Genomic DNA, 22,830 nt, shown 5'->3' with positions numbered 1-22,830 from the left:
AAAATGATGGTGATAATTGTTTTTCTTGAAACATGATAGAAACAGTATTTGTGAAGCATATATTATTTTCCACAAGAGGTCACAACAATAACTTTGGTTATGAAGTTTGTGGTAACGGTAGATAGAGTAGGCGGAGCCTCAAAAAGTGGTAATTTTACTTTATAACTCTAAACCAGAGGTCGGCAACGCGGCGCCCGCGGGCGCCACTGCGCCCTTCAATAAATTTTAGTGCGCCCTTAAACTATTGTTAATTTAGACAAGAAATTCAAAACGTAAATTTTAAAATTCCTTGAATCTACTGTACGTCAACGGTGACGCGCTTACGCGTTGAACTGAAATGAACTGAGCAATCATGCCAGTAGTAGTCAGTACACAAGAGAGCATAGATCAAGAGAGTTTGTCACAGGTTTATGCCATCCCTGTTTATGGACTCATCGTAAAGAAAACTTACTTATTATTTCAATGCCGAGTGAAAAAAAGAGTTCCCATATTGCTGATATGATTAGCGCAGTTAATTCTTTCAAATGTAAGTTGGAATTGTTAAAAGCGCATTTGTTGAAAAATTCCTTGTCTCACTTTCAAAATGTCAAACGAATAATTGAAAATTAATTTAAATTTGAGTGTTGATGAATTTGACACTACATCGTACATAAAAACCATTGATACATTAGTAATCGAATTTTCGTCGAGATTTCAAGATTTTCTACCGTTAGAATCAGTAATTCCATTTTTCGAAAAATAGTTGGCGCCCGCCATGAATTTTTAATTTAGTATTTCACTCTTTACATTAAAAACGTTGCCGACCTCTGCTCTAAACATTCCAAATTAATATGTGAATTTTTGATTTGCAATTTTTTTTTAATTTTCAATTTGCAAACTCACGTATGAAGGACCAATAATTAACTCAAATTTGAATTTGTGTACGAGAATAAAAATACTATTGTGATTAATGCGTAAAAAATTGTGTTTTCAGACCCTCTACGAAGTGGGATGTTTATTTTTCTCCCATTACTTTGATTGCTCTAAATATTTTACTTAATTATTCAATCATTAGAGAAAAGATGTTGCTGATAACAACAAAGTAAGAAATAATTATTTCTTCTTTAAAAAAAAAACTAGTTTTATAATATTTCATAATAAAAATATTTCCTGGATGAAAAATATTTATTAAAGAAAAAGTATTTCAACCAAAATCTTAAAAAAAAACAGTTTTCGTTAGTAGTTAATGCAAAACAGACTACTAAAAAAAAAAAAAAACTTAAAAGGGAAAATAGAAGAAAAAAAACCGTATCATACATTTTAATAAATGATATAATTTTTAAAACTAAAATAATAGTCTAAGAAAAAATTATAAAATCAGGAATGTAAGGAAGTAACCACACTAAACTGTATGAACTGTTAGAACTATTTAGTGGTCTTTAAAATACCAAAAGAAATATAAAAAATAGTTAATTCGCTAACTAAGATAAGATCGGGAAAATATGAAATAAATTAAAACTAATTGAGAGAATTGTCTGAAAAATATGAGATTAGTGTTCAGATTTTAATGTATTTGGAGTGATTAGTAAAAATTTAAACGTTGAAACGAAACTAAAAAATGGAAAAGAAAAGAAAAATACAGATTAATTTTTTCTGTCCAATGATAGAATTGTTTTTTATGCATTTATTTGCATTATAAGATAAAAGGTATTCTTTTATTTAGTTTCAGTTTAATTTTTCTTCTATTTTTCTTCAAAATATATTTAAAAACAGTTTGTATAAGAACTGCTAAAGGTAAAAATGAAAACAAATTGTAGGGAAACAAAGTAATTTACTGGACTTTAATACCCAGTTAGGACTAGAATCTTCTAGAACAGTCCAGAACCATCCAAGAGTGTATATAAGAGCGCGCTCTAGTAGAAGTGTTATCAGTTGACGGTTTTGCTCACGAAGTGCGTTTTGTTTGAGAGAATCCCATATCTTCTTGTGAACTCTAGCAGGGTATTTATTACTAACAAGGTATGCTACTGTATATTGATTTATTAAGTAAAATTGGTTTTAATTTTATACAAAAATCACATTTTTCTTTATACTCTTCTTGAAGTGTTGTAACTTTTAAAAAAATTTTGTTCTTTAAAATCACACACAACTAATTCCTAAAATTTTTTTTATTAAAGTAAGTGATAAACCCCAAAATTCGTTACTAGTAAGAATATAGATTTAGTACATTTTCTAATTGATCTCTATTTTTTTACCACATTTGATTATTTAAATTCAGCTTACCTAATGGCTGAACTATTTTTTTATTTACAATGAGCGAAAAAGAACTAATTTCGCTACTTTGTAAATTTATGGTTTATATAAGCTTATTTTTGAAGTACTTTATAATTAAATCAGTGTTATTTGATTCTTACTTAGATGTCTCTACTACCCGCTTTGATCAACGATTTGTTGGACGACTACAGGAGGCCATTTTTTGGAAACATGTATGATCAAAACTTTGGCATGGGCCTTTTTAATGATGAAATCCTCTCACCCAGATCAACATTTCTTTCTCTACCTTTAAGAAGTGGATACTTAAGACCCTGGAGAACATTAGATCCTAGCGATACAGGAGTTTCATCTGTAGCATCAGACTCTAAAGAATTTAAAGTCAATTTAGATGTACAACAGTTCAAACCAGAAGAACTTAAAGTGAAGGTAGTTGACGATTACCTAGTAGTTGATGGAAAACATGAAGAACGTTCAGATAAACACGGTTTCATCTCAAGGCAATTTACTCGCCGATATAAAATTCCAGAGGATGTGAACAAAGCAGCACTTGTATCTAATCTCTCATCAGACGGTGTCCTCACTTTGAAAGCTCCAAAATTGGTAAGTAAGCACTTCTTCCTTTAAAAAAATTTCTGGAAACTAACTTTACTGTAGTGATTCCTAATTTCTATATATTTTCTAGGCCCTGCCTGATAAAGCTGGTCGTGAAGTTCCTATTGTACAGACTAGTGCTCCTGCTATCAAAAAGAAAACTGAAAAGGAGAAAAAGGCCGACAAAATGGAAGAATGAGTTAAATAATTTTAAATTTTGAAATAATTGTTTTTGTCTTTAATGATCAATGTTTTTATTATGATAGCCATAATATTAGTTAGATACCTTCTGCAGTAATGTATGTATTGATGTTTATATATTAGCAGAAAGACTGAATTATACATAATCGTTAGTTACTTTGATTAGATAAGATAAAAACGACTGAATTTGTTGAATTTATATTGTATTCTTCGTATTATTTTTTGGCTAGAAATAAATATTAATTTAGCCCTTCTCCAGGGACTTGTTCATATGGTGATAAGTATTCAATAAATTTCAATTTTTTTTGGTAACTTGCACATTTTTTTTTTAAACCTTGTTCAACTTAATAACTAAATTTTCTTAACTTCTCTTTTTATCAGTGGTTATCTTTTCCTAAGGTGGTGAATTGTATTAAAAAGTATAAAATATAAGATTTGGTCACTAAAATTAACCTCAAGTCTAAGACAGTCTAGTAGCAATCAATCGTTTATAGATCACAAGATCACATAACTGTTCCAGAACTTTGTTAGCTTCTGAGCCATGCTCTTTCAAAACATCCTCAGATTACTGAAATTCTGAAAAATAAAAGCCATTAAATCTTAACGCTAGTCTTCTTAATTCCAATTCTGGTCAGCTGGATTTTAGTAAACATTGGTTTATCATTGTTCGAAAGCGAACAAAAAAAACCTTTATCTCTTATTGATGTTTCGAAAATGTAGTTCTGAAGTAAATAGGAGAGGCTATATTGATGCGCTTAAATTTTATATGTTTGTAAAATAATCTTTTTCTTTCATCTACGCTAAGATTTTTGGCAGCTAGTAAACCAGTTCAAAAGGACATGTGTGGTAATGAGAATGCAGTGGGTTGCTGGGTCATTTACATTTAAAATCTTAATCCTCCTCATTTCTATTTACTCAATAGTTTATGCTGAACTATAATATATTCCCTTCTAAATTGTCTGTTTAGTATTTATGAACTCATATTTGAAAAATAATAAGGCTCGGAGTCCTGAAAGGTTGACATATGAATTCTTTTGAAATGCTCCAAATGTATTCCTGCATAAATTATTATTATTTTTTTTTATTTAACTAAATTTTAGAGATAAGTTTGTGCCCTCCCTCGTTTAGAAAATCGCTTACTTTCCTTTTTTATAAGAAGGGTGTATTAATTTATGACAATTTAGAAGAATTACTTGCCTGAGTATACTGAGGGTACTTGTGAATTTCTGAGTTTTCTGCTTTTTTGACCTGAAAACCGCATTTGACTATATTGATCGTCAAGCTCACATTCTTAAATTATATAACATGGGTTTATGTTACAAAATTATTACTTCCTACAATCTCTATTTTCTTTTACCGATTCCGCAAGAAAATTTTCTGAAACACCTTTGAATGGTTCTATTTCTCAAGCTGGGTGAGGCAGGGTTGTATTCTGAGCCCAATGCTCTTTTCCGTATTTTTAGACGATCTGCCATGGGTTTTAGAGGTAGCATTAAAGTAGAAGGTTTAAGATCCTTATGTATGCTGACGTCATAGTTCTCTTGACTGATAATCCTGCAGGCTTACTAAGCAATATCAACTGTTACAAAAAAAAAGCCTCAAAGCGTTGAAGAAACTAGATGTAGAGTTATATTATAAAAAAAAAATTCTGACTCCATTGAGAACCAGTTCTCATGACAAGCCAGAAGAAGTCAAATTTCATTAGGCAACAACAAAATATAACCGGGACACGCAGATTGGTAATACTAGAATAGAATGAATGAACAAGTATCATTTAGATATCACTGATAAATTGCAGATATTCAAGATGGACAAGAAATCAAGAACAGTGTAAAATGAAAACCATTATAGGATTTGCAGGTATTACTATCCTAGTAAAACAAGATAAAGGTATATAATTAATAATTTATACTTATTTTTTTTCCTATTTATTTATACAAAGCTATAAAAAAATAAGAATATTTCAGTTCTGTATACTGAATAGGTTTATTCTTATAATTAATTGTAAACTAGAAAAAAGGAATTGTACAGTTAACTAATCGAAAACATCTAAATAGTAAAAATGAAACGGAATAGATATTTCTTAATAAATAAAAAATAGTTACCGAGTCGTCCGGTTTTTAATGCTCAATCATTAATTCTAAAGTAATCTATTTCTTCTAAATTAATGATTACAGGGCTGTGAATGCATTATGTGTTTATAATTATTGAAAATCATCAAATGAAAATGAAAAACTGTGAATGCATTATGTATTTATAAATATTGAAAATCATCAAATGAAAATGGAAAATACATAATGCATTCATAATGTAATCATTAATTTAGAAGAAATAGATTATTTTAATGCCATCATATTAAATAGTTTTATTAAATAAATTTTTTAAAGAAAAAATGGAATAGTTTATTTTAAAGAAAAATGTATCATTTATTAAGAAGAAAACTAAGGAAAGTACCAGAATAGGCCAGAAGTAACTTCTAGAACTTTCTAACCTCAATGAATTCATATAAAAGGGCAAGAGAAGCACCACCTGCTGTAAGACTTGTACACTAATCGCTACTGAAAAGTGTGTAATTTGTGCTCATAACTCATCTTTTTATCTTGTGTATTGTGTTCTCTAAATTAATTAGAAATTTTAAAATATTAAGGTAAGTACCTATAATTTAAGAATTTGTCACATATCTACCCTAGTTGATAAAAATCATCATGTCATGTAAAAAACTAACAAAATGACGTTGGCTATAGTCGAAAAAAGGTTAAATAACTAAGAATTAATATACATTTTTGGATTAGTTTCTGTTTATTTAAGTGTAATTGCCAGTGGTAAAAGTGTACTGCCGTCACCTTAGTTATTAAAATAAACAGGTATAAATAAATAAAACATTGTAACATCGGTATGTAAATAAAATAACGGTGCCGGTTTAAACCTGTGCTTTGTAAATCTCTTATTAAATCATAAACTCTTGAATAAAAGGATATACACTATAAATTATGCGATGTTGGGAATATATATTTTTATAAAAAAAATTATATGTAAGAGTTATTCGAGAGTTTTGCCAATTTCATAATTAAATCTAATAGTAAAAATGTATTATTTATTTATTTATTAACCAACAATAAGTTTTGCACTTGTAACGTTAAACTGATATTGCAATTATTAGATCCCTGGCAATATTCCCATCTGAATTAGTGCATATAGTCTATAGCTTATCTCTTGAATTAATTATGCTTCCTTTAAGATTACATTTTTATTTTTGTTTTAGATGTCTCTCGTGCCAGCCTTGATAAACGAGTTGTTGGACGACTATAGGAGGCCTTTTTTTGGAAACATGTATGATCAAAATTTTGGCATGGGTCTCTTTAATGATGAAATACTAACACCAAGATCATCACTTCTGTCCGTTCCATTAAGATGTGGATATCTAAGACCCTGGAGAACATTAGATGCTGATGATTCAGGGGTATCTGCGGTAACGTCGGACAGCAAAGAATTTAAAGTCAATTTGGATGTACAACAGTTCAAACCAGAAGAACTTAAAGTGAAGGTAGTTGACGATTACCTAGTAGTTGATGGAAAACATGAAGAACGTTCTGATCAACACGGTTTCATCTCAAGGCAATTTACTCGCCGTTATAAAATGCCAGAGGATGTGGACAAAGCGGCACTTGTATCCAATCTCTCATCAGATGGTGTCCTCACTTTGAAAGCTCCAAAACTGGTATGTGTACCTATGAAAATCTTTTTTAAACTATTTCTGCAACCGCACGATTGAATTATTAATATCGTTAATCGTTTCCAGGCTTTGCAAGAAAAAGCTTCTCGCGAAATTCCCATCACCCAGACAAATGCACCTGCTGTGAAACCGAAGAAGACTGAAAAAAAAGGTGAAAGAATGGAAGAATAATTTTTTAAATGGCCAATCTTGTTTTGATGAATTTTTATTTATTTTCTTCTCATCTGAATTTGTGTAATTTTGGAAATTTTAACATTAACTTTTAATTTAAACTAAAGTAAAGACAGTAATCTCAAAATTGTTTAGGAAGAATGGACTGTAATTTTAAGTCTTAGAATGTGTCCTCTTTCTTTTTTATTAGTTGAAGAGATTTATTCTAATTTCTTTAATAAGCATTCAGTCAGTTACTTATCTCTTGTCGTAATGATTTAGTAAATAATCTGTTTTTCATTGAAAACGAGGGGAGGTTTTTATACAATTATTATAAACAAGATTGAGCATTGAAAATTAACAGACTTTGTAACTGTTTTTATTTTTATTAAGAAATGCTTGTTCCGTTTCATTTTTTACTATTTAGATATTGTTTTCTCAACAAAATGAGTTGGCTGTAAAATTTCTTTTTTGTATTAACATTTATTATTAACAAAGATAAACCACAATGCGATTTCCCCATACAGAACAGAAATATCCTTATGTATTATTTTTTTGATACATTTGTATTTAGAATCGAACGAATAAAAGCATTGATTATATTATATATCATTGTCTTTTATTTTACATTGCCTTTGGTACTGGCCCTAGGCATTTGCTTTTCGCCTATCTAATATTCACTGTAATAATAATAATAATAATGATGATAATATCTTTATTAGACCAGTTTAGAAAGTACAGTAATACGTTAATGCGTTAATTAATAATTAATTACGTGAACAGTAATAACATAAAGATAATACTCTTGGTTGTAATCCGTCAGTGGGTGCTGGCATTAATAAAAATCAATTAAAATTCTGTATACAATCAGCAAACAGTACTCCCCTAACTTAATATTTTATATAGATACATTTTAATATTACACAAACAAAAATAAAAAATAAATATCACATTTACAAACCATACTAATGATACTAACCATTCAAATTTGAATTTACATGAGTAACCAGAATAATTTAATTTTTATGAACGAAAGGGAACGCATAGAGTTTACTATGTTAAAAATTAAATTCTTGGACTAAATACCTGTGTAAGAACAGCGAACATTAACAGTATTTTCTGGCAATATTCAAAACCTAATAGATATTTATAGGTTGAAAATGAAATAATTCATAATAGTAAAGAATAGCTTTTCGGAGGCATTGATTGGACTCAATAACTGTTGCTAGTGCTTAAGAATTCTTATGTGACTTCCGAGAAAAACTAATAATTCAATACTAAACCCACCGTGCTCTGTGAATAGGCGAGTGATCAGAGTAATCTGAGTTGTGCCTATCCCATTAACTGCCACGATCCCCAATTGTTTTTTTTTTATGTATATATTTTTAATTTATAGAACTGTTTTTTAGCGGCAAACAATTGAATTAATTTAGAGTAGTAATTAGTACACCGTGTTGATTGTAAACATTTACATTTTCTTTTCTAGTTTTTTGTTAATAAGAAAACAAAGTGGAAATTTCCAAGTCGTACATAGCAGCCATGTTATTTTTCAAATTCGTTGTGTATCAATTATTTTTCTAATTATTAAACCATGCCTTTCAGCTCAGTTAATTCAAAGATTTTCATGTTCTTTCCAGATCTTCATATAATGAAAAACGAGAAGGAGACTTGTCTACCTCACAGACCCCTCACGAAAAAAAAAACTTTTTTTAGCAAGAGATCAAAAAAGAAATATTATCAGCCTGAAATATTATCCACTGAGATATTGGACAGTAGATTATATTTCTCGATACAAGACTTCAACCGGAAAACCAGCATGCTCTGTGATTGATGACTAAAAGAGTAGAAATTTTAGGAAATAGAGAATCAAGAAAAAAAAGAACGTGCATAATGTAATTTTCCCTGAGAATAACGAGGAATAATAAATCTGAAACTTCAATCTAATACTCCAAGGAAAACTAGGTTAGTAAAAGGTCAGCCAAATATCTTCTCTTTTCAAATTCAGTCGTTATATCTTATCGAATCAAAGTAACTAATGATTATGTGCAATGCAGTCTTTCTACTCCTTAACAAAAACTTACAGTTTTAAAAGTTAAGTATAAGGGTTGATTAAACGCCAAAAGGTACACAAATCAGCAGTTCCCAACATTTCATTAATACTTCATTGATATAATTTAAGTAATTTTACTGCATTAACTTTTCCTTCACATTTTTTAGAATTTATTAGATGTCACAGACCCTTATGCTGGCCATTTTCGTCTACAAAATATTTACTGAAGTAGCACACCATTTAACTTAGATTGACTGTAATATCTATTTATCTATAATAATCAAACTATTAATCACAGGTGAAAAAGAAAACGTTATAAAAAATATAAAAAAAATAAGAGGCTAAAAAATTCATAAACTTTTTTTACATCAATGATTTTATGCATTTATTTTTATTTTTAAATAAAAATCATTGGTTTAAGTTCATTCTTCGATTAAAGTAATTGTTATTTTATGTTGTAGTCAAACGTTTGTAATAATAAGTAATAAATAATCTGGCTTTATCGCAAATAATATAGTTTTCTTCAATTACATTCTCAATCTAGGTGTTCTTCCCACAATGTTATATATATGTAATATAAAATAAAGAAAATAAAGATATGCATATTTTTAGGACAGCTAATTATTCCAGTATTTTACCATAAGTAAAATTAGGGGGACTAAATTAAATTACAATTGAGAAATGAGTAAATATTGTTGAATAATCTACTTGTTATTAAATGTATGTTATTTGTGCTCACGAATATTTCGGTAAGACGAATTTAAGACTGAAATATTGTTTTGAATCCTCCGTGATTGAAATTTAAAAAGTGGCCGACTCTAACTTTGTTTTTTTCTACTTTAACATGCATGTATATGTGACTACTCAGAATAATTCATCACTCATTTTATCATAATTATAATAAAAAAATATTATGAATGAACTGGCCAGCATAAGGGTCTGTGACATCTAATAAATTCTAAAAAATGTGAAGGAAAAGTTAATGCAGTAAAATTACTTAAATTATATCAATGAAGTATTAATGAGATGTTGGGAACTGCTGATTTGTGTACCTTTTGGCGTTTAATCAACCCTTATACTTAACTTTTAAAACTGTAAGTTTTTGTTAAGGAGATTTTTGTACCTTTTGGATAGATTTTCCTTTTTGTCTATTTGCAAAGTTACGTCTGCTTTACAGATTTTTTAAAATTTGGAATAAGCTATTCTATCATTATAACCTGATAAGGTGTTAAATCGGAACCGTAACTACCACTGGAGAGATCTTTTTAAAGAATGATTATAGTTGCGGTCCCCAAACCATCCTCAATAACCATTTTTTTGAGAAAGCGTTTTGAATAAAATAGGAAGGTATTTGTACGTAAATAGCAAAATTAAACTGCGATTTCAGTACTTCCTTTTAAGAGGAGCAAGAAAAATAAACTGCGATTACAGTACTTCTCCCTAAAAGGCAAAGATTTTGAATCGAACGACAATTCATTGATGTAAATCGATTCACTCATTGATAATTTTAACGATTGCAGTACTTCCTCTTAGTAGGTGCAAGAGCATCAGCAATGTAGAGGAGCTTTAACCACTTATTCGAGCTGAATTTTATCAAAATCGGACTAAGCGTTATAGAAATATTGGTAATAATAGTTTTAGAAAGGGCCTTATTTGGGTGGGGCAAACTCCCCTCCTTATGAGGCACGGCGTCGAGACCTTTAAAGTGCAAATCTGTACAAAATTTCGATTCGAATGACATTTCATTCATGAAAATCGGTTCACGTGTCGATAATTTGAAACGATTCCTATACTTCCCCTTAACAAGTGTAAGAGCTGATCGCCGCTTTAATGTTACGTAGGGGAGCCCTAACCCTATCATCCTACCAAATTTTATCAAAATCGGGCCAAGATTTACAGAGTAATTAGTAATAATAATTTTGGAGGGGGCCTTACATAAAGGGGGCTAACTCCTCTCCCATACGATGTACAGGGTCGAGACCCCCAAAAGGCACATCTACATAAAATTCCGAATCGAATGACACCTCATTCATGAAAATCGGTTCACGCGTTTAGGCGCTACGTTGTTTACAAAAAAGGTAACAACAAGAACAACAAGAAGAAGAAGAAGAAGAAGAAGAACAAGAACAAGAACATTTTTTGAAAAAGCCGTTTTTGCTCATTTTCGGCAACTTTTTTCTCGAAACCTATTAGATCTGGGTGGTTGCAAAAAAATTACAGTTATAAAGGAGGATTTGCCCTATATTATAAAGAAAATTTGGGAATTTTATCTTTTATAGAAAAATAGAAAAAAATTGTCAAAGTTGGGTGTTTTTCAACGTTACACTTTTTCGTGCAGTTTTTGATGGTCAACCCTTATACAACTGTCCTACCGGACAGTTTTAACTAGTATATTATACATTAATACATAATTACTGCAGAAGGTATCTAACTAATTTTATGGCTATCATAATAAAAACATTGATCATTAAAGAGAAAAAATGGAATTCAAAATTTAAAATGATTTTACTCAATCATCCATTTTGTGTCGGCATTTTTCTCTTCTTTCAGTTTTGTTTTTGATGGCAGGAGCACTTGTCTGTACACTAGGAACTTAATCCTAGCTTTCCCAGAGAAGGCCTAGAAAATATATAGAAATTAGGTAAAATAACAATATAGAATATACTCGTATGTAGTGCAGGCAATAATACTAGATAATCATGAATGTTCTTGATGCTTTGAGGTGCCACAAGTTGCTGATATGTTGTTGGTGCTGTCATATATGTATAGTGACAGTATTGAAAAGTGATTTAAAAATACTTTTCTCCTAAATAAATTATTCATAAAAGTTCACGAATGATCTAGTGCATAATTAAGTAGCAAAATGGTTAGAATTGAAAAACGTTGATGCCTAATAACAATTTGTGTTTAAAAAAATTTACAAAAACATTAAAAATAAACATAATTACTAATCATCATAAGTCAATTAAACTTCTGAATTTTTGTATTTTATTTTTAGGTGTACCAAGGTTTTTACCTTCCTCAGAGAATTAATTTGAATTAAACATGTTCACAATTTCAAGTGACGGAGGAATGCAAGCAATACATTAGACCCTTGATGTTAAATTGAAAAGCCAGTTGAACAATGAGCAGGGTTCGAAAATCGTAGGTTTGCGTTAGATAAAGTTTTAAAAATCCAAGAAAAAGTTATTGCCATTTATAAGCATCAATTATAATGTTACAGCAGCTTTTAAAGGATGGAAGAAATTAGCGCAAGAGTGTAACATATTGGGACTACTATATATTAACTTGTTAATATTTTATTAGTTTTAATAGGTTTGTCTTCTAAGAGGGTCCGATATGTTCACGTACACATTTATATTGATGTCCTAAATGGACGGATTCTTTGAAACGTTGGTATTCATTTGTACTTCGTATGAAGCAAAAACTACATAATTCGTAATTATAGGTTTGTCTTCTATTACTATAAGACGATTCTTGGTTTTCCACTATCTTCCTTTCGATATAATCAATATTTGAACTATGAAATTAATGAATGAATTGGGTGAAATATACAGAATTGCTACACATTACCGACAAAACTCAAGTATATCCATTACAGTAAGTCAAAATTCTTTTCAGGAGTCATCTTTCATTTCAAAGACAAAGAAAACAAATTTCACCCCGAATTGTAACTTTGCTAGCAAGTCAAGTCTTCCTCTTATCGGTCTGAGAATACATTGAATATTTTTTTAAAAATAAGTCGAACAGTGTGAGGCTATTTTACTTTTGATCTGTACTGTAATTATTAGTCTAATAATTTTTCAAATGCATATCGAAATATGGTTTTAAAGGCTTAAAATAATAATTGTATGATTTTGTAAATTTACAAATTCAGTTTTAAATTCGCTTGCCTTCTGGGGTTTACAACTAAATTCAGGGGATTACACAATAATTTGGAGAATTGGGGATATGCTCTATGAAGAGCGCCACAGTACTTCCACCAAACTCCTTTGAAATTTTTAATAATAACATTAAATTGTATTTTTCTACTTATTAAAAAAAAAAAAAAAAAAAAAAAATTTAGTTCTTTATTTATTTAATAAATTCTGTTTGCTAATTAAATTATTGCAGTAATAAAAATTAGCTCACTTGGAATTATTTTGTAGTATAACATACCTGGTTCTAATAACGTAGTAGAAGTATCATAAATATATAGGTTAATAATTTATAGTATTAATAATAATAGTATGCGTTTGTATAATTATGTTAAAATTAATGTTCTTGATGAGCATCAAAACCAACATTGCTAAGGCCACAAGTACTTTTTTTTAAAGTTATTTTTATAATTATTTTGGCTTAGATTCTTTTAGTTTAATGATTAAAGCTTTTTCCTTCGCATCTACTCTTTGATGATTACAATCACGTCATTTTTTTCAAACACTTTGAATGATCACCGTATTGAGATGCAAATCTGATAGTTTCCACCTTGCTCACTAAAACACGAGTGAAGCCTATGTTTCCTAAAATTTCCTTCAACACATCTCGTTCTTCCTTCATCGAACTCAAGCGACGAAGGGAAGTTGTGATTTTATCGCTTGGGTTATTTTATTTTCATTTTGTATAAAATTTATTGCTAAATTTGTTGGCAACAGGTTAAAATTAGTAAAACATTAAAATTACACTTTTAAAAATATTTTATTAATCAACATTGTACCTGAGTTCTAATGTATTGCCCAAAATGGCAAGCTAGATAAATAAACTATGTACAACTTCAATAAATATATATTATATATATAAAAGAAAACTACAATTAGTCACTGAATAATAAAACCAACAATGTTATGAATAAATTACAGAGCAGAATCTTTTCTTTTTTAATCCAGATCCTTTTTATACACAGCTTAGTTTTAGAGTCAATTTTAACAAAATGACTAAAATATTTTTTTTTTTTTTTTTTTTCAGACCCAAGGATAGAAAATGCACATAAGGACGAATAAGAAGAGATGCATTTACAGTACTTTTCTTTTTTAGTTTGTACATAATAAATGCAAAGCTAATTAATTAACTAGGAAATGAAAAAAAAAAAAAATTAAATATTACAATACAAATTATGGCAGATGATTTAAATATTTTGTACAATCACATTACTACATAATTGGTTATATAATGTAAGCACTTACAAGTTGTAAAAATCATTCCAATCAAATTTGATTATGATGCATTCTGACATAAAAAAATAAAAAAAATATCTGTGGTTGCTTCATATCACATCGCCCTCTGGGTTGTCTATATTTAATCTTAGTGTACTACTTAAGAGTATATGATAAAATGGGTTTAGAAAGTATCGTTTATTCAAATTCTTATATATAGTTGTTTATTGTGAAGTAGTTAAGCAAAAAATTATTAATGGAATTAAGTTTTTATGAACATCAAATTTCAAGGGTAAAACCACCTTACAGTGGAATATTCTAATTACGACTAAATGAAAAATAGAACTGACTATTGTGTAATATTAACACTACTATTTTAAACTATGAACTGCATTACACTTTTTAATTAGGCAATAACTGACTTTGGCCTCATAAACCTTTGGGAGTTTACAATTTTTTATATATATTTTTTTTTCATTTTTATTTTTTTTACAAATAAAAAGTACAAAACAATACCCAACTTTGGCCAGCTTAAGTTACAAATATTGAGCGTAATTTTGTTCAGTCTCTACTTAAAATCTCAATTGGTTCATATTAAGTTACATTGCTTGTCTGATTTTTATAAGCTGAAAAGAAAGCTAACGCTTTCATTAATTGATAACTTTTTGATATTGGTATATTACTATCATATAGTTTTCTAGATGCCTTACAATCGACATAGAACCACCAGTTACACTTCAATATACTCTGGTCAAATAATGTTGACTCGGGACATAAGAAACTCTTCATAACCATGCCATCATCAGTGAATGCGCACACATGGAATACCTGTAATAACAAAGGCAGTAAAATTAGAAAACAGTTGTGGTTTTTAATGATATAATGAAATAAATAAAGTTCATCTCTTATACGAGTAATTTGTTAAAATAATTCTCTAGAACGATTGTACAACACTACAACATCCATGTACGGTTTACCTATTACCGTTGTCAAGGCGTGTGCCTTGAAGTTTGCTCTTAAGTTTGTGGAAAGATAAAGACTCGGTATTGCTCAAGTTAACTTCGGGTGACTTAATCTTTTCTGGGAAAGGATTGAGGATTGAGGATCCCATTCGTTCCACGGTAAGTTGAGGGTCTATAAAGCTAGCAGTTTTTACTATACAATGTTACGAGTAGTTTAGCAATTTCGATTCGTAATTATTTTGAATATGAAATGGTATAACGAAGATTCTGCGGGAGTTCTTAAACCTGTGCAAGGGAAAACCGGCGATATGGAACCAAGAACCTAATTCACGAAGCGTGGGCAAGTAAGAAGTAACAATAAAAATAATAAAAAGCATTTGGGTCAATTAAAAATTTTAAGTTTTATAATTTTCCTCTTCAAACATTTAACCCTCCACAACCCAAAAACCTTTGGGTTTATTTTTTTTTTTATTTAATAAATTTTCATTAATTAAAGAACAAGAAGATTTTCAACGTTTTGAGAAAGAAGTGGTCTTCTCGACTTTAGCTACTCAAAATGTGGTTCTCAAAGCGACGCGCAATGGGACTAAGGCTTAATACACGTTTTGCACATAGGAAAGGTGCAGAATGACCTATAGGGCAAGTGTAAAATGGAATAAATTTACGAGAACACGTCATTTATAAAACTTGAAATTATGAGTTATAGATTTTTGAAATTGTTATTATACCAAAAACCTTAACAAATCTTAAGTAGTATTTAAACATCATAATTTTAACCTACTTTATTCATTCTAGGAAGGTAAAATAAATAATTGTTTTCATTTAGAAATAATGCCGAAGAAAGTTAGACAGTGTGACCTTTAACAAAAGAGTGGTCAAGTAAACATTACTTTTTATTTCTCTTACTTTCTTCAACTGTCTGAACATTGCGCTAATAATGAGATTGTATTGGCAAGTTACCAGAGAGAAAACATGCATTGACCGAGGTCGACGGTTGAATTCCCAAGGTTAAATTTGCAACGAATGTTTAACTCGCTTAAGATCTGTCGAAAGAAATTTCGTAAGTACCACGTGACGGCCAATGCTTTTTCAGCTATGAATAATTTTTTTTAAATGATTGAGGTTATTTTTTTACACCTATTGGTTAATGTTTTGGCGCATACAGAATAATAATTGTTCTCTTCGAGAATTTAATTTTTGCGCATTCCAATTTAATACAATGGCATTTTAACATTCAAACTTGATATATAAATTTAAATTATTAGACAATATTATAATAGCCAATATGCTTTTAAATTCCTTTTTTCCTTAAAAATTGTTCTAATGTGGAGACTAATTTTATTCCACCTTACTTACGAAGAGCTTTTATCAAACTGTGATTTTTTTAAAGGGTTCTAAACTGTTTTCTTTTTCTCCGTCAATACAACTTATCTTTCAGTGCCTCGCGAGTTTATTTATATGACACTTGCGTCAGGTCCAGGAAAACATTAAACATGACAAAAAAGGCACTTAAACTTAATATTCCATTTGGCAGAGAGGGAAATCTCTTGACCAGCAGTACCATTTGCACTTTTCTCTAAAATAGTTACAATCTATTTATTAATCCTTGGTAAAAATTACAATTAGTCAAAAAAAAACCGGAGATGCGAGGAAACCTGTATCGTTTAGCTCCCCCCAATTAAAGAGCCATCATTGCGAAATTTCCATCTATTTGATGTGAAATATTGTACATATGCTGATACCATTCATATTTTATAAACCCAAACAAACCTTTCTCTTTAACAAATCTCGAAATCTTAATTGTCCTTTTCCCTTAAAACTTTCTTAATCTTAACCTAATTCGAAAATTTTTCTTTCCTACATGCTACGAAGGCCATGTTCTTAATGCCTCACAACGTTTGCCTCAAATCCTTTTTTAACCTTCCAGTGGACGCGCCCAAAAAGTTACAAAAACAGGCGCGCTTATCTTACAGATAAACTTTGGTATTTTTAATTTTTTCTATCAATAGAAGAAATGAAATTAATTAAATAACATCTGTTAATAAACATTAATGTTAAATAACATTAATAATGAAATAACAAATAAAAAAGGCCCAGAAAACGTCAGTACTTTTTATTTTTTTCAAACCAGTAAGTGTAATAATTACCATCAGCATGTTCATCCACTAGACTGTCTGAAAGCTTTCGCAGATATTTCCTCCTCGTATCTGAGATATACAACGTATTTTTCTGTCAGTAGAAAACAATATTCTTATAAACAATGTTGAAAATAGTTCAATTTGATGGACATGTAGAAGAAAAAATATAAATAATTGGTAAATCTGGAAACTTACTCGATTGGTCGCGAGTATATGTCAGGCACGGAACGACAATTGCAAAGAAATGTACAACCCTAAACAAGATGAGATTAGCACCGAAAGAAACTAGCCGTGAGGGTGTAGCATTGCTTAAAGGACAGCACCCCGCCGCTCCGTCACTAAACTGCGATTATTTTAGTCTTAGTCTGTATCTGTGAGATACTCGCGCTTGCTGGAAGGTTAAATAACTAGCTTTGCGCCTCTAGATTATTCAGGAGTTTTAAATCTTTTCGAACGATCACAATTGTTGCTTATCAGACATGATTATGGCTTTTATTCCCTGCGATAAGTGTGCCTAATAAGTAAGGAAGAGATTTATCAGTGTTTCATTAAATACTGAGTTTGTTAAGCATAGCGACTTGCTTGGCTCCTATGGTCAGTGCAAAGCTTTCTTTATCATTTTGAGTCAGGAAAATAAGACCAACTTATTGCTAGCAGCTGTTCAGCCACGTTTAAAGTTCAGAAGTTTGCTCGGACTGATTTCCCAGAAGCACTATTTTTTTAGAAAATACGTTAACTGGGAATGGTAAAAAGCCTTCATGGACCAAAACCTAACACTTACAATAGTGAGGTTTTTGTCTCATTCAATTATGGTAGGCAATATTTATAAATTATTGATAGCTAGAATGGCACCAAAATTTTAGTTCCCTAGAATCGCAGTGATGAAACAGAAATTATAGCAGCGGCTTTATAAAAAAGGGACCTGGGTCTCTAGAAAGTTAAAACAAAACCTACATTTTTACCAGATTATAATTAAATCCGTTTTAAATGGAATAGTTAAAATTCTGATGTATGATTTAGAGGAGAGAATCAAAAAACCCCATTACTCTTCCCATGTTATCGAGTAAAAAGTAATGTCTATCATTAAAAGCCTTGCCTTTGCCCAAAACGATCTACATACGTATATGAAAAGTAGCTTTATATATTGACTTGAACGAGTTCAATCATTCTCTAAAATTCTTAGATAAATACTATCTGCAGTTTTTCTATTTAAAAATTTCGAAACAATTGCTTAATACTTTGATCCAGTTAACTAAATAAAAATTAATTAAAAAAAAAATACATTTATATGCTGTAGAGAGAATGTATGTACAATTTTCTGTAACTAGTTCTAGAATAACAAAATAAAAGCTGTGACCAAACTTTAAAAAGAAATAGGCCGACCTTTATTTATTTTTAAGTAATATTTAGATTGCACAAGATAATTTATAAGTGACGTTTATAAAATAATTATTAATTTCGTTCAAAACAAAATTCTAATTGAGGTTATTCTTTCTAGAAGATTTTGTTTTCATAGATTCTGCCGGTGGTCGACTGTTGCATTTTTTCATACATAATCAGCAGTTGCATGCAACTAAGGGTTATAGGTCAGAGTAAAATGTTGAGTTCTAATTTTGCACATTTCTCAAGACTTTTAGTAATCTATTGTTACATAAAACTACAGGTTCGTAGTTCCTCGTTCTGTCCATATTTCATTTATCAAATTAAGCTTAGTTATTCAAGTTAACTTTTGATAATAGAATAACCAGGCTGTGTATCAATTGCGTAAAACAGTATGTCTTAACGCTTGCTGTCAATATAACATCGGTGACCCAAACCTTGTGAAAAAACAATTGTGTTATAGCAAAAATCTCTGATTAGAAATTATCTTCTATTATTCTAAAGGAATTGAAACAGTGCAGATATTCAATTTTTAGATTACACCAGGATTATCAGTTTTGAATCCCTTTGAGTCCGAAAAAGTGGTTTTAATAATTGGTCTGTCTGTTTGTGTAAGAGTGAGTGCCCACTGTAACAAAAAAATTGAACAATTGCAGAAAGTTTAACATGGATATTTAGTTTAGATGTTAACGAGGTTGCCATAATAAAGTTTGGGCAAAAATTTGATCTACAACTTGACTGTTACAAGCAAAATAATAGTTTATAACTGTTTTTTCGTTAAACCAGTCGCACATATGTACATCTGTAAGTTCCGGTAAATTCAATTAAGGACACTTTAGGCGAAGAGGATTTTCTTTCTCAAGTGCCATTTCTGATAATTGTTCTGTATTGCCACTTGTAAAATATCAATTAATAAGAATCAAATGTGGGAAGAGATCTGACAAATATTTTTATATTATTTAACTATCATTTTAATCAACAGCTTGGGTTATTCGTGACAAACCACTCAGTTAATCCCTTCCTTCTTTCTTGGTTTTATTATCGCATTTATTTATAAATACAAAACTAAGAACTGTAGTAAAAATTGCCTAATGTACAGTGGCTCACAGTCAAAATGATACACCAGGTTACTTGTTAGAAATTGTTGAACAAGTAGATCAAAATTATATTTAATTGAAAAAAATGTATTTATTTCAATTAATAAACATCCTAGTAATATGTTCTTTGTGTGAAAACAAATAAAAATGAACCAATGATTTATTAATAAGAATAAACCCATTTTTTTACAATTGACTAAACTCACAGTGAAAATGATACACCGTTCTTTGCCCCTATATGTGTGTATTTGTTTACTTCAAATTGTTTTCTCCTCTGGTTTAATTGTTTAAATTGTTTTCTAAACTCTTCTGGCGAAATCATTTGGTTCTCTTCAGAGACAATAACTACCGTTTATTTGAACTTTTCCAGTAATAGGAGTACATACAACTCTTAAAGAACGTGAATTGGTCATTAAACATTTTAATGATGGGAAATCGCTGAACGAAATAGCCGAAATAACTAAAAAAAAAGCCGTTCAACTACCCAGCATATAGTGGAGAGGTACAAAAAGGAAAACCGCATTGCCAGGAAAAAAAAACTAAATCTACAAAAATAATATTAAATGATAGGGATGAGTTGTGGATCCTTAGAGAAGTGAAAAAAAATCCATTCCTGAGTGCACCAAAAATAGCCGTAAAACTATCAAAACGTTTAGGTCAGTCAGTAAGTCCAGAAACAGTCCGACGTGTGCTAAGAAGAAACAAATTTCATGGAAGAGTAGCGCGAAAGAAACCTTTCAGTTAGAGTATAATTTGCAAATGAATGTTTATTAAAGGACCCCGAGTTTTGTACTACTGTAATATAGTAAATTTAATATTTTCGGGTCCGATGGACGTTCCTATCTGTGGAGGAAACCAGGAGAAGAACTTGCCAAATCAAAATTCACGCCCAACTGTGGAACATGGGGGGTGGCAGTGTTATGGTGTTTTATGGCTTTTTATTTATCTACTCAAGTGTATCAATTTCACTGGGAGCCACTGTACGTGTACTTAATGCACTTTGCACTTTATATCGAACAAAATGAATTTAAAAATACTTATTTTGTCTAGTTTGGGGATGCGATCTCCTCATTTAACGCGTGTCCGAGAATTCAGCGTGACAGCTGAAGTTAGTGAGATAAGTGCAGTAAACTTTTTTCTCAATAACAGTTCACATTTTTTAACCTCTAATGTGTACCTTGTTTCGATCTTCCTGCGCTATGGATAATATAACTCTCAAATTCTTTAAACTCTAAACATTTGAGTCAAATGAAATCCTTAGCGCTTAAAAACGGAATCTATTAACTCCGTCTTTACTTTTCCTAAAAATACATTTCGGGAGGTTCTGCCATATTGGCTGAACTATTTCTATGGTATCAATTACAAGCAATAACTAGTACGCTAAAATTTCACCTTTAAAGTTATTAGAATTTACAAAAGGTGAATCTGAATGTTCAATTTAAGATGTTTACTTGAGATTTACCAGTCCATTATTTAGATAACTATAATGTTCGTAACAGTCATTAGAAAGGTTTAGTAGAAAAAGGCAATTTGAATGTGGCAAATCATGAATAAACAAATTATGTCGATTGCTTGCAAACATGTCGCAGTAATTAATTACACATTGCACTTTCATGCAACATCTGCAGTTACCTTCTAATGAGCACTCATCATCTCTTTCTTTCTAACACAACATTACATCATGGTGTAAACAAAAACTAACCGAGACTGTTACGTTTATAAAAAAAAAAGAAAAAAAAATCATTTTTAAAATTTCGAACGTTGCGAAATTAATTTTTTCAGCAGAATGAGTGTATTAATTTTGTCCAAAATGAATAAAATATATACGGATTTTGGAGTGTGTGCCTTACACTTGTAAGGGAATGCGCTACTGGGTACTTATTGATTAGTTAATTTGAAAAATGGATAGCTTACTATCTAATTTTGAAATTACCGGAAATTAAATTGAACTCAATAAAGGCTGGTTCAAATAATACAATTATGGTATTCGTAAAGACAAAAAAATTAGTGTACTTAAGTTATTATAGCAAATAACGATAAATATTTGTGTCACAGACAATAAATAGCATCATGTTAAGTACCATGTTACATTTATGGTAGGTTATTTGACAACTTCCTAAGAAAAAAATAAAATATTATACGCTCTAATTCGATGTCATTAAAGAGTGAAACTTGAATTTACTAATGTAGCACTATTTGTAGTTTTTAATAATTAAATTAAAACTATTTAAATTATTAACAATTTAATGTTTACAATTTGAACATGATTTTCTCGGTAGTTTTTTTTTTAGAAACAAAAGATATAGTCCTGTTTAATTTTTGTTTAAGTATACCAAGATGTAATGTTATGTTAAATTAATAAATATTATTATAATTAAATTAATACGTAATATTGTAGTTTTTATAAGGGTTGATCTTCAAAAACTGCTCGAGAAAACGTAATGTTTAAAAAAAACACACAACTTGTTCAATTTTTTTCCTCTTCTTGTATGAATATTATAATTCAATTAGAAAATAATGAAAGTTTTACAGGAATTAAAGGAAATGCAGAAGTTTAGAAATATTTGTAAATTTCGAAATACATACTCTATAATTACCAATAAGGTGTCGTGGACGGAGGCGACTAGCAAACATACTTTACTGTAAATTTCTTTTATTAACCATTAAATAAAATCCAAGGCCTAAAGACCGGGAATCGAACCCAGTACCACAATACATATTAGCTTCGCTGGTCTCGCCTCTAACCGCTCGGCTACCTAAATTATTTATTTTATTGTTTTAAAACATACAATACTTATCTGTTATTAAATGAAGTAACGATATTCGGTAACTTATTAAAAGTTCTAATGATATCAACTGCGGTGGGGACTTAGTTTCTTTAAGCGGCAGAACATGTACGTACTTGCATCTCTTTGACTATTGATACAAGAATAGTTGTATTCACTATTCTCATATCGGTTTCTATACCTAATAAATACTATTGCAAACAAGGAAGTTACAGTTAATGTTTGTACAGTTAATTGCATTGAGCGACATTACTACTTGCAGTAATTATACATATTGCTTTTTGTATTTTTAATATGCATTTGTACAAGTGGAGTTCCATTCCAAACAAGCCAACTGTTTGCCAATTTTGGCTGGAA

The 22,830-nt window shown here is 30.1% G+C and overlaps 3 protein-coding genes across 12 annotated transcripts in view; 2 read left to right on the top strand and 1 right to left on the bottom strand.

Annotated features, from left to right (window-relative positions):
- Positions 1-1,838: 1,838 nt before the first annotated feature.
- LOC141460175 (protein lethal(2)essential for life-like) lies at positions 1,839-3,357 on the top strand. The gene is made up of 3 exons (XM_074139915.1): positions 1,839-1,998; positions 2,398-2,853; positions 2,936-3,357. The coding sequence occupies exons 2-3, from the start codon at positions 2,398-2,400 to the stop codon at positions 3,041-3,043; spliced, it is 564 nt and encodes a 187-aa protein (XP_073996016.1). The 5' UTR covers positions 1,839-1,998; the 3' UTR covers positions 3,044-3,357.
- Positions 3,358-4,880: 1,523 nt separating this feature from the next.
- Positions 4,881-14,092, top strand: LOC141460150 (alpha-crystallin A chain-like). Of its 8 annotated transcripts, none has more exons than XM_074139880.1 (6): positions 5,533-5,692; positions 6,308-6,763; positions 6,845-6,929; positions 8,566-8,890; positions 11,977-12,122; positions 13,923-14,092. In XM_074139880.1, exons 2-4 carry the CDS (start codon positions 6,308-6,310, stop codon positions 8,757-8,759), a joined length of 735 nt encoding a protein of 244 aa, XP_073995981.1. In that variant the 5' UTR covers positions 5,533-5,692; the 3' UTR covers positions 8,760-8,890; positions 11,977-12,122; positions 13,923-14,092. The 8 variants fall into 8 exon arrangements, with proteins under 8 accessions (XP_073996003.1, XP_073995981.1, XP_073995963.1 ...); XM_074139862.1 differs by adding an exon at positions 11,529-11,619 and having other exon boundaries at positions 11,977-14,092; XM_074139902.1 differs by lacking the exon at positions 5,533-5,692 and adding an exon at positions 4,881-4,905 and having other exon boundaries at positions 11,977-14,092.
- LOC141460114 (uncharacterized) overlaps positions 13,637-22,830 on the bottom strand; it is a 79,665-nt gene continuing 70,471 nt past the window's right edge. For all 3 annotated transcript variants that reach the window (XM_074139803.1, XM_074139793.1, XM_074139812.1), the window contains exon 6: positions 13,637-14,938. In XM_074139803.1, coding sequence (XP_073995904.1) covers positions 14,705-14,938 — 234 coding nt within the window. In that variant the 3' untranslated portion in view covers positions 13,637-14,704. The remainder of the gene's footprint in view (positions 14,939-22,830) is intronic.

This window comes from Rhodnius prolixus, unplaced genomic scaffold, assembly GCF_049639745.1.
Source record: "Rhodnius prolixus isolate KJV_2025 unplaced genomic scaffold, Rpr scaffold_1, whole genome shotgun sequence".
Taxonomy (NCBI): domain Eukaryota; kingdom Metazoa; phylum Arthropoda; class Insecta; order Hemiptera; family Reduviidae; genus Rhodnius; species Rhodnius prolixus.
This window is presented reverse-complemented; position numbering and strand designations above follow the sequence as displayed.